This window comes from Panthera tigris, chromosome D2 (assembly GCF_018350195.1).
Source record: "Panthera tigris isolate Pti1 chromosome D2, P.tigris_Pti1_mat1.1, whole genome shotgun sequence".
NCBI lineage: Eukaryota > Metazoa > Chordata > Mammalia > Carnivora > Felidae > Panthera > Panthera tigris.
The window spans coordinates 17,124,008-17,137,756 of NC_056670.1; the positions used below are offsets into that span (position 1 = coordinate 17,124,008).

Below are 13,749 nucleotides of genomic sequence, written 5' to 3' on the forward strand. Positions count from 1 at the left end.
GATGGGAGACGGGAAGACGAAATGCTTCTTCGGGAACAGAGAGACGTGGTGTGTCAGAGCTTGGGGGAGGCTGGCAAGGGCAGGGTGGGGGTGTGTCTGCTGAGGCCTCACTGAACAGATGATGCTAGAGCCAATCAGAGCCCACGTCTTGGGGGACAAGGTGGAGAAAGGGTATTCAGATCAGAGAAGGGAGCGTGTGGTGAGGCATTCCTTTTAATAAAATGTGTTCCTCTTACCGTTTGCATAATATAATTATAAACTACCCAGATTTCATTTTACCGCTCATTTAACCATATCAAATGCTTTAGAATTTGTTAATGTGTTCACACTGGCTAAAACTTAACTTTTAGTCATCTGACATAATGGGATTTCATAGTTGAACTAAAGGAAAAATGACTTGTTTCCTCTTATGGGGGAGAAAACTTAGAAGTAAAGAAAACACTAAATGTGTTAGTAATTTAACAACTGTATTTGCGATGTTTGTATTCTCAAAATTACAGTGTCTAAAGTTATAGTTCAGTCTCACAAAGTGAATTTTATGTCTTATTGGGAATTTGGGTTTCTGAATAACATTCTTTCTCAGTTAATGATATAATTCCTTATCTCTTGTCTATTTTGGATTGTAACCGTAAGGGTTAAGGGACTGTAATTTGTTCGTTACTGCACGAGAGCCTTGTTGGTATTTAGGGTGAGATTTGGTGATATCTGCTCTGGGGAGGGGTGCTGATGCTCTTTCCCTCCATTACTCTGATGTCATGTTAAAATGTTACGGTAAAGCATGAATTCATTAAGTGTGCATAGAAAGAAGACTTGTTCAGCAGCTTCAGAAGTTTCTCAAAAGCTACTCAAAAAGCTTCTCATATGTACTCAAAAGCTAGTCGTGTACCCAAAAGTGATATTGGTAATCCAAAAAGTAATTTTCAAGGATCTTCAATATATATAGTGATATTCCTCTTTCCTGGCATCATTGGGCAACGATATCACTACAAAGTGGTTTTTCTAGCTAAATTACAGCTTACCGTTTACATACGTCTGAAATTATTTGATGAGAAATCTTTCTCTTTCATCCTTGCTGCGATAGTCTGTGTTTAATGAACATCATTCAACCTTTTTTGAGTTACTCAGGTCATTATTATGAATGTTGATTATTGTGCTGAGGTGTGGTGATTCAGTTACGTACATAGGGGTTATGAACTAGGTAGGGATGTTCTTTCTCCCAAAATCTAACCCCAGACTGCTAGGCTTTTTGAATTCTCAGGTGTATATTCCGTAATTTCTTTCTTTCCTGTTTCTGAGCTTCCATTCTTGCCACTGGTGATGTGCCTGCCAGAATCCTCTCTCTTTTGCTGGTTTTCGGTTCCTGCAGAGTAGGAAACCACGTAGTAGAACCTGATGGAAATGACCTATATTCTAAGAGCAAAATTAACCCGAATTTCAGGACATTTGCTCAGGATGAAATGCTTGAGCTTGATTGCATGAGTCCTGATAACCCATTTTGGATTTTCTCACGTCCTCTTGGTGTAGTTTTGCATTCTCAGCTGTCTTCTGTGTTGTCATTGTCACCTGCACACAGCTGACTGCTGCATCACCAGGGTTTCCCAAACAAGCCTGTGGACCTTTGTTCTTCCGCCGTGCAGATCTTGACCGATGAGCTGAGAGCTAACACAAAGGGACTCCCAAAACACCTGGAGTCTTAGATTGTCAGTCAGCCCTTAGTGCCACAGAGGTCATAGCTAAAGACCATGAAGGACTCTAATCTGTGTCTGTCAGTTTCTCTGCTCTTAATGGCTCAAAGTCATCCTTCAGATTAACTTTGAAATGCTAAATTTTGTTTTGAAAGATAAGGATAGGTTGAGAAAAAAAGGGTCACATTTCAAGAAAAGCGACATCTGTTGTGACCCAGACCACGAAACCGTGACAAAGCCATTGCTGTAGTTCTAGTTTGTCAGCCTCCCCGTCTGCGGGACAAAGATCGGCAGCCCCTCGGCCTGTTGACTTTGAACGTCACTGCGTAGTATGTGGGGTCAAGGATTCTTGCTGCCGGGAAAGTAATCTTGTGAGTGGGGTGTGGTGAGGTGGAATTGAAAAGTCAAGAACGTTGGCAGTTTGGGGGTTTGTCACTGGAAGATTTCTCCGCTAATGACATGTTTGGGTTTATAGATTCTGTCCCCTCTGGGACGAATTAATGAAGCAGTGAATGATCTCACCAAAGCTATTCAGCTGCAGCCCTCAGCACGGCTGTACAGACACCGGGGGACCCTGTACTTCATATCAGAGGTGAGTTATTTTTGCCTTGAAATGTTTCTTTTGTGATAATAGAGACTTCGCTTTTCTGTTCACTTCAGAAAGCTGCTCTTTGATAGATGTGGGTTCGGGGCTGCATAATAATATGCTTGTGACACAAGACAGTCATAAAAGCACTTTCTTTAGCTGAAATTGAACCCAGCGGAGAAACGTTAAGTACCAAGAGTACATTGTCTTGTTTGAACTGTCAGCAGTGACTAATTCTAGACTCGGGGAAAAAGAAAGAGAAAATGAAGAGATTTGGTTCATTGATTGTACTTCAGCCTTTTTTGCACATGTCAGCACAGGGAAACAGGTGCACATGTTACCGACGTGATTGTGAAACTGAAAGGCACACTTGGAATTTCCTCGGGGAGCAAGAGCCATAACTGGAACCAACGTGGCTTCTCAGACCGTAGCTTGCCGGTGGCAGTGACCCAGATCTGGCAAGATTATCTTTTATCATCATGGTGGTATCTCTGATTGCCGCCATTATTTGCGTGGGTTTACGTAACTTCAGGAACAATTTTCTATTGCAAGAGAAAATGGGTATGAAAACAGTCTCAGCATAACACACGTTAAGGTTGACCTATGGCACGATCGTTTTAGAAGTGTTCAGTGTAGTAAGATGCTAGGACCAGAAAATAATTTGTTAAGTTTCTCTGACAGATTATGACTTTAATACTGTTTTTATAAATAATCTTTTTTTTAATGTTTATTTATTTTTGAGAGAGAGAGAGAGAGAGACAGAGCATGAGCAGGGGAGGGGCAGGGGCAGAGAGACCATAAATAATCTTTTTGTAGTTGAGACAGCATATTTAAATTAAACCTTTGCAGGATTTTCCCCATCACTTTCTTAAGAAAACCCAGTGTTTCAACGAATAGGATAAGCATTCAGCTGATATTTATGGTCATGAAATGTTCCCTTTAAAGCCGAAGAGGGCATAGAATGAAATGGGATTTTTTTTTCCCTCTACCAATCAAAAGTAGGAAATGTCTAAATATCTAATGAATGCTACTCTCTTTTTTTCCCTTGCTCTCCTTTCTGTAGGACTATGCGACCGCCCACGAAGATTTTCAGCAGTCCCTAGAGCTGAACAAAAACCAGCCTATAGCTATGCTATACAAAGGTCTAACTTTCTTTCACAGAGGACTTTTGAAGGTGAAAGTATTACACAATATGTGCACCATATAATGATTCTGCTTTTCTCTCGAGGGTGGGAAGACTTTAATGGGATTCCACTTGGCCTGTTTGCAAATGGCATCTCACGTGTCCACCTAATTGGTTTATTTTAGGAAGGAGTTTGAGTCAGTGTATTTATTGAGCTCCTACTATCTGGTGCAGACGGGAAAAGGATAAATAGGGAGAAAGAATTCTTTGCACTTTATGCTTAGGAAGGATACAGTTCACCAAGTTCCCCTCTCCCCCCCACCCCCCCGACGTATAATTTATCATATGGTAAATACACGAAAAAAAGTAGTGTAAACAAAGCGCTTTGGAAACAGGGATAGGAAGGATTCACTTAAGCTGCGGGGTTAGAGAAGGTTCCAGAGAGCAAGTGGACGTTGTCCTCGGCCTTGCAGGCGGAGCGGATTGGGGACAGCCAGCTACTTCAGGCAGAGAGAAAGCATGAGTGCTGGCATAGAACATGGAGGTACGGCCAGTTTGCGGCGTAGCAAGGAGATTTGAGTGGAAGGGAGTTGAGCTGTCAGGTCGGCAAAGTGTCTAGAGTGCTATGCTGAGCATCTTGATTTTAATTTGTAGGCCCAGAGAGCTGTAAAATCTAGCTTTGGGGGAAAGGATGTCATTGAGACCCAATCTGCTATTTAGGATGTGGATTCTGACAACCCAGTGGCTGGGGGGCTTAGGGGCAGAGGACCACGGGGAGACACGGGTAGCTGGAGACCTGATCGGACTCCTGGGGGCTCCAAGAGTGGGTCTGGAGACATTACTACAACGAGCACATTGCTGCTGCCGCCTGGAGATTGCTGTTGGGGGCAAGGAGTTGAAGGAAATAGAAAAGGTGTCGTCCAAGCCGATTGATGTGTGGAGAGGCAGTGTCACCTCTGGCCTGGCCCTGCCTCCTGTCCTTGGCCTGGCACTCTCTGGGCGTGTTGAGGACCTATGGTGCAAGAGCCTTATCTTGGGGCAGAGACCTGGCTGGGAGTCGGGAGGGGAGCTCTGGTCTCTCACCGTGGCCTCCTCGGCGCCCACAGCCGGCACAGGGTCAGAGCTCTGGTGCAGGACCCACCCGAGCCGTCCGTTTGAAGACAGGCCGGCCTAAGAGTCAGCCTGGGTAGGTGAAAAACGCTTAATGCTGTCTGGCAGGTCAAGAGAGCCTGCAAAAGAGAAGGTTGTTCTTTACCTTAACTTTGAAAGCTGTGACGAATCTCAGGAGCGCGTGGCAGGAAAGAGTGCTCTGGCAGAAAGAACGTGCATTTTATTACGGAATGTGGTTCCGAGGATCACGCCCACACTCTTGGGGGGTAGGCACAGTTGACCTTTAAAAAGGCCACATGTTGTAAACCCTCAGCATCATGGGCGGTGCCTGTCACATAGTAGGTGCTCAATAAGTACTAGTGGACTGAATGAATTTCAAGGACAGAGCGTTGGGTTTGGAGTTGGAAGGCCGTGGCTGGAGCTCCCGCTCTGAACCCTGTGAACTGTCCCACTGGACAAGCTGCTTAAACCTTTTTCAGCCGCTCCTTCCCTTATCTGTCATGTAGAGATGATTCTGCCGTCTGCCTCTTGAAGGGGTTCAATAAAACAATGTGTGTGAAAGGTACTTTAAGAGCTATGAGCACGAATCAGGTATTAGTTATTATAGATCGTGTTACATGTGAACATTTAATTTCATCTAAGTGTCATAGACCTTAAAAAAATAACTCCCATCCACAAACTACCAAACCAGAGGGAACCGGGGAGATTTTCTTTCGTCCGCCTCCCGTCCTTCCTGCCGGGGTGTGGTGGGTGGTCCTCACAGACCTCCCGTCTCCCCCCGCCCCCCAGGACTCAGGCCAGCAGCCCTGGGTGTAGAGAGCAGTTATTTAAAATGTGCTTTGAGCAGCTGCCAGATGGGCGTTTCCAGTTTTATTTTGCATCTGCCTCTCACCTTCTCTCAGTTACCTTAAATTTTAAAAAAACCTCACGGTCACAACACCAGATGCAAAGTCTGTCCCTCGAGTAGCAACCTCGCCGAACTACGTGGTGCTTTCTCCTCTTCGGTGTGCTCGTAAACCCAGCATGAACGTGTGTAATGGATGGGAACCTTTCCTTTGCATTTTTATAGATCTGCTGTCCGAGGAGGTCAGAGTGTTGACGTATTGTCTCACTCGTCCCAACGGCATCCCCACGAAGTACATAGAAGGGGCAGAGGGTGTCCCAGTTACACAGAGTGGAAAACTAGCGGTGACACCTCTTCCTTAAACTAATGAACTTAGTGTAGATATCTTTAGGTCTCTTGTTAACTGTAGAGACAACGTGTTAAACGGACCCATGAATTGGCGCTGTCTTTATATCCTGAAGCTGGTCTGCCCAGGTCAGCGGCAATTCAGAAATGAATTACGGGGGTGGTTTGCTTCTTTACTTAATGAGGTAATACATGAGAAATTCTGCAGGCGATATGACCGGACAGATTTCGCAGCCGTCCAGCTTGGTAGATCTGTCAGCCATTTTGGATTTCTCTGGGGAAAACACAGCAAACGCTTGTCTCATATTTGTGTCGCAAGGATATTTCAAATATGGTACACTCCGAGCGCATGTTTTTTTATCAGCCTTCGCTTCGAGAGGTCCCTGCAACTGTTCTCTTCGTTGTAACGAAGCAGGAAGGCCGGAGTGATGGCCACCCACCACTGGTGAGGGAGGAAGATGGCGGCCCAGGTGGGGTGATGCCCACCCGCGCTGCGCAAACAAACCCCGAGCCGGTTCGTGTGCTTGGAGACTGATTCATTTCGAACGTAGTTTCTTTGTTCCGAGTGGCTTCAAATCTTGATTCTGCTATGTCCCCTCTTTGGCAGAATGAGGTAGAGAGCTGTGCAGTGATTAGACAGGAACCCCGAAACCAAAGACTCTTAAAAGCTGAAGAGAAATCAGACTTTGAAGAACTGTGGCGTCCCAGCGTGCTGTAAGTGCAGTGGGCAGCAGATGTCGCCCGGGCATCTCCCCCAGACGTCCACAAACACCCCAGACTTCCCACGCCCCAGCTGGACTCATCACCTCCTCCCACCCCTGCCCTGCAGCCGGCCCCCCTACTTCCTCACGTTGGCTAACGCTCTCGCCTTTCACCCGGGCTCTTCAGCTCCTAAGCTTCCTGCCCTCCCTTCTCCCTCACCACCCCCTACCCACGGCCACTGGATTCTTAGTTTGCCTTTCAGGATACCTCCTGAGTGTGACCCTTCTTTTCTGTCCTCAGAGACACCGTCTCAGTTTGAGCTTTCTCCTGCCTGGGCTCCTGCAGTCACCTCCTCACTGGGCTTCGTCCCCTCCCCTGTCCCACCCGCCTGCTCTGTTGTGGCCAGTGGCAGTCATCTCTAGAGTCAGTTTTGTGAGGCCGCACACCTACTCAGCCCCCAGTCCTCATTGCTGGCAGGGTGACGCCCCCACTGCAGAGCACGCCAGAGGCCCTTCCCCTCTGGCCCCGGCTCGCCGCAGGGCCTGGCCCCCTGTCTCTTCCTTCCCTCCACTCCCACCCAGGCACCCGCACTCTTGCCGTCCTGCCTCCCCCACCGCTGTGCACCCCCACCCCCCCGTCCAAGATGCCCTCTTTCTCTGCCACCCTCCTTCTCATTCTCCCAGACCCAGCTCAGTTGTCATTTGCCCTCCTGGTGAAGCCTGTCCCGGTGTCCCAGGCTCAGTTAGGTGTTCCTTCTTCTTTATTCGCAGAGACTCTTACTTGTATCTCTCTTGTAGCTCTTAGTTTATATTCTAATAACCTGGTTAAGTAATTGGCTTTCTAACTAGACTGAGTTCTTCGAGGACAGAGAGTGATTTGCTCGGCTTTGTGTCCCCTGTGCCTCACCCTGCCCCCGGCACATAGTAGGCGCTCAATACATGTTTGTTGAATTGAAAACGTAGTTGTAAAAAAACTCAGAGGATCTAGACTGTGCCAGGGCCAGAAGCCTAATGAAGAGTAGTCTTTCACATTTAAGTGTTAACATTTATCTGTTCTCATCCTTCCGCTGAACAGTACAGTCAGTGGGACTCCTTAATGAGTAGGTTGTTGTCCCCGTTGTCACCTGAGGAAGGTTTGAAAGCCCGCCCCTCCTACCCTGCTGCCTCCTACAGAGAAAATCAAGAAGCAGGGAATGAATGATTTTTTTTAGAAAAGAATTAGGATTATGTGCCTACCAGATCACTAAATATTTATTGAGTGCCTACCATGTGCAAGGCATTTGACATGTTAGTAGTTTTTGTGCTATGAATTATCTAATCAGGTGTGAAATACACAGAAGTTTTAAAGTCTTTCTCTTGAAAGCCTTCAGAGATCCTTTGTAGCCATTAACTTAAGTAAGACACATCTTTTCCTTGGGAAATGTGTGAAATGTCTTCATCACTTTTTATCACAGTAAATAATCAAGTCATAATGGAGAGCACCCTGAATACAGTGTAAGCCCAGGATGTTTACTGGGAAGCAGACTGGTGCATTGTAGTAACAGTTTCCAGAGGATTCCACAGCGGCCAGGTGCACTGTGCATTCCCGGCAGGCTGCTCCCTAGAGCGTAACACCCGTGCCACCTTCTCACTCCGTCAGCCACAGACCCGGAGTGGTGCTGGCAGAAAACTAGGTCCCCCCAGACGCCCCCACCTCAAGGTCTCTGTTTTGTTTTACTGTATCTTTTTCCTATAGATCATGAGATTCATTCACAGAGTCCATCTAGGAGCCTTGGTGCCTTTTGTCTTTTTTTAATGAACAATCTCACTTTGGGCTTGCTTTTTTGTCTCTTTCACTGGTTCAGTTTAAATGCTGCTAGTTTGATCATTTAAAATTGTATACAGCTAGTAGGCTTACTTTTATTCCACAAGGCCTTTGTTGATTAAACAAATGATATTGACACAAAGGTGATATCGTTACCTGATGAAGTAGATGGAGGGAAGCCGTTTCCCCGTTCTGAAAGGGGAGAAACTTGCAAGGCTCTGTTATTGCCCACAGCAGAGCATTTGTTTACTGTTGAAATCAAATCCTCCTGACTCAGTTTGTCAGGCTCTCTACCTCTTTTTGTGAAGTCCTCATATTAAAAAAGGAAAATCGCTCCAAGACCGTGTACATTATATATTTAAGTCCATTAGTGATTTAAGTGAAACTCAATTTTAATAGTCATGCACATGACATAATTTCCCACATACTTTTTTCAGGAAGCTATTGAGTCCTTCAAAGAAGCCTTGAAGCAGAAAGTTGATTTTATCGATGCGTACAAAAGTCTGGGACAGGCCTATAGGTAAGAAAAGGAACAGTAGTCAGGGTAGGAGGGAGGGTGTAGAGTGGGGAGACAAGAGAGCCTCACATAATAGTGATATTTTATTAAAAAAAACTTTTTTAATCTTTATTCTTGAGAGAGAGAGGGTGTGAGCAGGGGAGAAGCATAAAGAGAGGGAGACACAGAATCTGAAGCAGGCAGGCTCCAGGCCCTGAGCTGTCAGTACAAAGCCCGACATGGGGCTCGAACTCACGAACCACAAGATCATGACCTGAGCTGAAGTTGGACGCTCAACTGACTGAGCCGCCCAGGCACCCTGTCATAATAGTGATATTTTAAAAGAAATTGTATTTCTTAACCAGAAGAGATTGTCCTTCTAAATCACATAGGCATTAATATGCTTGTTGAGAGCTTCTCTGGAATATAGAAAGACCCGTGGGTCAGAGGGTATCATGACGTATATATCATCTTTTAAAACGACTTCACTTTGTATATATTGGTCTAGAAAATGTTCGTCCTTCAAAATTTATTGTTTTGAATAGCAGCATTATATGCTGGTTGAGTCATAGACACTGATGCTTTTCTAGACCGTAAATAAGGTTAATTCCCACATCACTGTGATTCGTTTGAAGATTCCTTGATTAAAAGGATGGAAAATTATGCTGCATAGGATGATATCGATGACCATCAATATGATCAACTATGATATACAGTCACTGTGCATCTCTATCAGGAGTGAGAAGTTGTGCTTTGACCCTGGCGTCCTGACTCCTGGTGTTACCCTGACCAGTAGAGCTACTTTGACTTTTGGCTTTCAAAAATCTTTACGGTCTGACCTGAAAAGGAGATTGCATGGCTTGACGGAAGGGCTCGGGATTCAGGAGTCAAGAGATTCGGTTCTGGTTCCAGATGGTCCATTCCACACTTGTGTCTCCTCACCTTCCCTGAGCGTCAGGGTTCTCCCTTACGAGGTTCTGTGAAAGTTAGGAAAGAGACAGTAACCGAGATCCTTGTCAGAGCTGTTAGTCACCTCCCCCAGGAAGGATTGAATTCAAGAGCTTATTTATCTGATGCAGTCATTGGAGAAGCTCTCTTACCACTAACTTGAAGAAAGTGTCTTTGCATTCGTTTTTAATTTAAATGATGATATTTATCCTTGCTGTCCCACAGAATGGTTCAGGACATACGTTGAAAACAGATTTGAAAGCACCTAGAGTAACCAGTAAAGTGATATGTAAATGTAAATGGGTAGTATATTTTTAAAAAATATTATTTACAAAAAATAGACACATGGCATGTTTTTAAGGTGTTTTTGTTATTTGTAAAAAATTTGATAGGTAAAAGAAGCCTAATAATATTTCTACTCTGAAATGATTACTATCCTAAAATATACTTTCTTTCTGATGTTTTAAATTACAAAATGATTTACTGGATTTTAAGGGAAGTAACTTCTGTGACAGGAAAAATACAATTTTCAGCCTATGAATTTGATTCAGAATGATATACCTATGTATGATTGTAACCTACATACTCCCCCCCCACCACCCCCCCCCCCCGCAAAGGAGAACCATGATTTTATCTAAATACTAAAATCTACACATAGTTTTTTTAAGGGTTGGAGCTCGTCATGAATTGGGGAAAAGGATTTGAATAAGCACTTGCTTTTGGAAAGCAATAAATTCATTTTCCCCAAAGAATTTTAAGGGCTTTGTGGTTATCCTGCAGTCGAGTAAAATTTGAGAAAAGTAAGTGAGATGTGATGTGTCAAAGTGAAAAGTGGTAAAATAGAAAAGGGAATCCCTATCAAGGTATCTGATTCTCATATGGGATGCAATTCTGAGGCTAACTTGTTCTGTGTGTTTACTGAAACGTTCTGCACTGTGCTCATAACTGTTGTCAAATACCTAGAGAACTGGGCAATTTTGAAGCCGCCACCGAGAGCTTTCAGAAGGCGCTGTTGCTCAACCAAAATCACGTACAGACCCTGCAGCTGCGGGGAATGATGCTCTATCACCACGGCAGCCTGCAGGAGGCCCTTAAGAACTTCAAGGTGAGCATCCATAAGTGAGAAGCACTGTAGCAGCTCGTGGAGTCTTTTTCTTTTCTTTTTCTTTCTTTTTTTTTTTTTAACTGTTTATTGACTTTGAGAGAGGTTGAGGGAGAGAGAGAATCCCAAGCAGGCTCCACGCTGTCGGTGCAGAGCCCGATGCAGGGCTCGATGCCACGAACTGCATGGATCGTGATGTGTGCCCAAATCAAGAGTCAGACACTCGACTGACTGAGCCACCCAGGCGCCCCTGGGATCATTCTGCAACAAAATTTAGTGAAACGACTAGAGAGAAGGGCAAGGTAATGTTTATACCCCCGCAAAAAGAAAGAGAAAAAAAACCACTGCTGTGTCCTAGAGACTGATGTACAGAGCATGCATTTGGTCGGATTTAGCCTGGAGGGAAGGCCCTTCTAATTCCAGATTGAAGAATAAAGCACTTAAGAGTTATCTGCAGCTGTATTGAAACTAATGGGGCGTTTTCTCCCTCCATGCCTCAGCGATGTCTGCAGCTAGAACCCTATAATGAGGTGTGCCAGTATATGAAAGGACTCAGCCATGTTGCGATGGGACAGTTTTACGAAGGAATAAAAGCACAAACTAAAGTTATGCTAAATGATCCTCTTCCAGGCCAGAAGGCTAGCCCAGAGTATCTGAAAGTGAAATATCTCCGAGGTAAGTCACAAAATTGCTGAAGCATTGAATTTGGATGCTCAGAGCCACATAAATCATATTGCTTGTCGCTTGTGTCGTACGAGACAGCTGAGTCTCGAAGGCACTAGGAAACATGAACACGGCCATCCCTTGGTGGACTAGATAAGACCCCTGTCTTCTAGAGACCAGTCGCGTACTTTGCCTATCACTTCCTATGGATTTTTTTTTTCTCTTTAATGTTAAAAAAGTTAAAAAAATTTTACTCAAGTCAAAAGAAACCTATTTTGAGCTAAATGGGACAACCATCTGGTTATGGGATGGGTCTCATTACACCTGGTCTGGAGACATAGGAGTAATAGGAAAGTAACATTTTCTGAGGTTTTTGTTGTTAAATGTAAACTTGGTAGCTTTGACGTATCTCCTTCATATCAGAATTCTCACCTACTTTGGAGATATTCAGTTGGGATGAGGAAGAAAGCAAATCTTTGTGTCATCTTTTGATTAGGCAGAATCTCACCTTTTCTCTGCCATATAAAACTATATTTTTGTTTTGTTGTTTTTTTGTTTTGTTCCAAAATGGATTTGTTTTTTATTGAAGCATACTTAACATACAGTGTTATATTTGTTCTAGGCACACGGTGCAATGATTTGACGATTCTGTATACTTTCAGTGCTCATCACGATATAACATTTTTGTTGTTCGTGCAGAGCTCAGATCTTTACTCCCCTTTTTCCTCTTTCCTTTGTCATCAAAAACCCTCTCATACCACTACTGCCCAACTGTAAAAATTTATGAGCCCTGCAGTTTTAAGTTTTTAGTAGTCACGTTAAAAAAAGTAAAAATAAACAGGTGGAATTCATTTTATAATACATTTTATTTGATGCGGTGTATGCATAATATCAGTTCAACATGTAATTATTATGAAAACACTATTTGTTAGTATCATTAGATATTTTACATTATTTTTTTTTACTAAGTTTCTGAAATGTGTATATTTTATATTTACACATCTTATACTTACATCTTTATACTTACATTGGATGTTAAATTTTTATTGGAAGTTCTTTTGTCAGATACCTTTTTTTTTGTCAAAAACTTTTTTTTCTTAAGTTTTTTAGAGTGTGGGGAGGGGCAGCGAGAGAGGGAGAGAGAGAATCCCAAGCATGCTCCTCAGTGCCAGCATGGAGCTTGACGTCGGGATGGGACTCACGAAACCGTGAGATCATGAGCTGAGCCAAAGTCAAGAGTCTGATGCTTAACTGGCTGAGCCACCCAGGCGCCCCGAATTTTTGTTGGAAATTCTTAATTTGAAGTCTAAATTTTAAATTTTAAATTCTAAATTTAAAAGTAAAATTTAAAGTTGAAAAGTAGGTTCATACATGGGAGTTGTTCCAAATAGACTAAAGTTTTCTAATAATTGACTCAAATATCAGGTTTTAGGTTTAGAGTAATTAAATTAACATTTAAAATACAGTTTCTTGGTTACACTGGCCACATTTTAAGTGTTCACTAGCTAGGTGGCTGGGGGCTGCCTACTGGACAGCATAGCTCCTCACTGTAAATTACAATTTCCTCTTGTTTCTCGGGTGAGTAGAACATGGGAGCTGTAGATTGAAGGAGGGGCACTCCATGTCCTGGTCTTTTTCTGCACTGCTTCCGTAGAGATAAGCAGCAGTCAGTTGATGAAATCATGTACATGGTCAGTTGATTCATATCAGTTGACAGAAAACCAGCCTCCGACACTGAACTCGGATTCTCAGACTCTGCAGCTAAAAAGTGAGATCTTTGATGGTGTCCATGGAAGGATGATTAAAATTTAGCCAAAGTGGACCCTGATTGACTGGCTTATATTTGACCCTGGTAACTTGAGTTACCCTGTATCATGTGATGATAGCAACTTTCTAAAATTTGGAGCCACCCTTTAGGATTCTGGGAATTAACAGTTTGTCACAGAGCAGTTGTATGACAGCCAGCAAGAAGAAATACTTCTGGAGCGATATTTGGGGGCGTGTGTCCGATGTGGGTGTGTCAGATCTCGTCTCATACCTGCAGAGTATTCTCGGTATCTTCACGCACACCTCGATACTCCCCTTACGGAATATAACATTGATGTGGATCTGCCTGGAAGCTTTAAAGACCACTGGGCTAAAAATCTGCCTTTCCTCATAGAAGATTATGAAGAGCAGCCAGGGTTACAGCCCCACATAAAGTAAGTGCTTTAAATAAAATGACTTTTTTCAAGACTGAACTATAAGCTTATCATGATATCTCTTGCTCAGTAAACGGCTTTCTATCCACGTCTCTCAAGTATTTATTTTTGGATTTGATATGTCTGCAAATAGTTTAGTTT

General features: G+C 43.6%; 1 protein-coding gene across 11 annotated transcripts in view; it reads left to right on the forward strand.

Annotated features, from left to right (window-relative positions):
- TTC13 (tetratricopeptide repeat domain 13) overlaps positions 1-13,749 on the forward strand; it is an 81,372-nt gene that overhangs the window by 38,126 nt on the left and 29,497 nt on the right. For all 11 annotated transcript variants that reach the window (XM_042959759.1, XM_042959760.1, XM_042959761.1 and 8 more), the window contains 6 exons: positions 2,161-2,277; positions 3,335-3,445; positions 8,636-8,718; positions 10,606-10,747; positions 11,245-11,419; positions 13,452-13,608. In XM_042959759.1, coding sequence (XP_042815693.1) covers positions 2,161-2,277; positions 3,335-3,445; positions 8,636-8,718; positions 10,606-10,747; positions 11,245-11,419; positions 13,452-13,608 — 785 coding nt within the window. The remainder of the gene's footprint in view (positions 1-2,160; positions 2,278-3,334; positions 3,446-8,635; positions 8,719-10,605; positions 10,748-11,244; positions 11,420-13,451; positions 13,609-13,749) is intronic.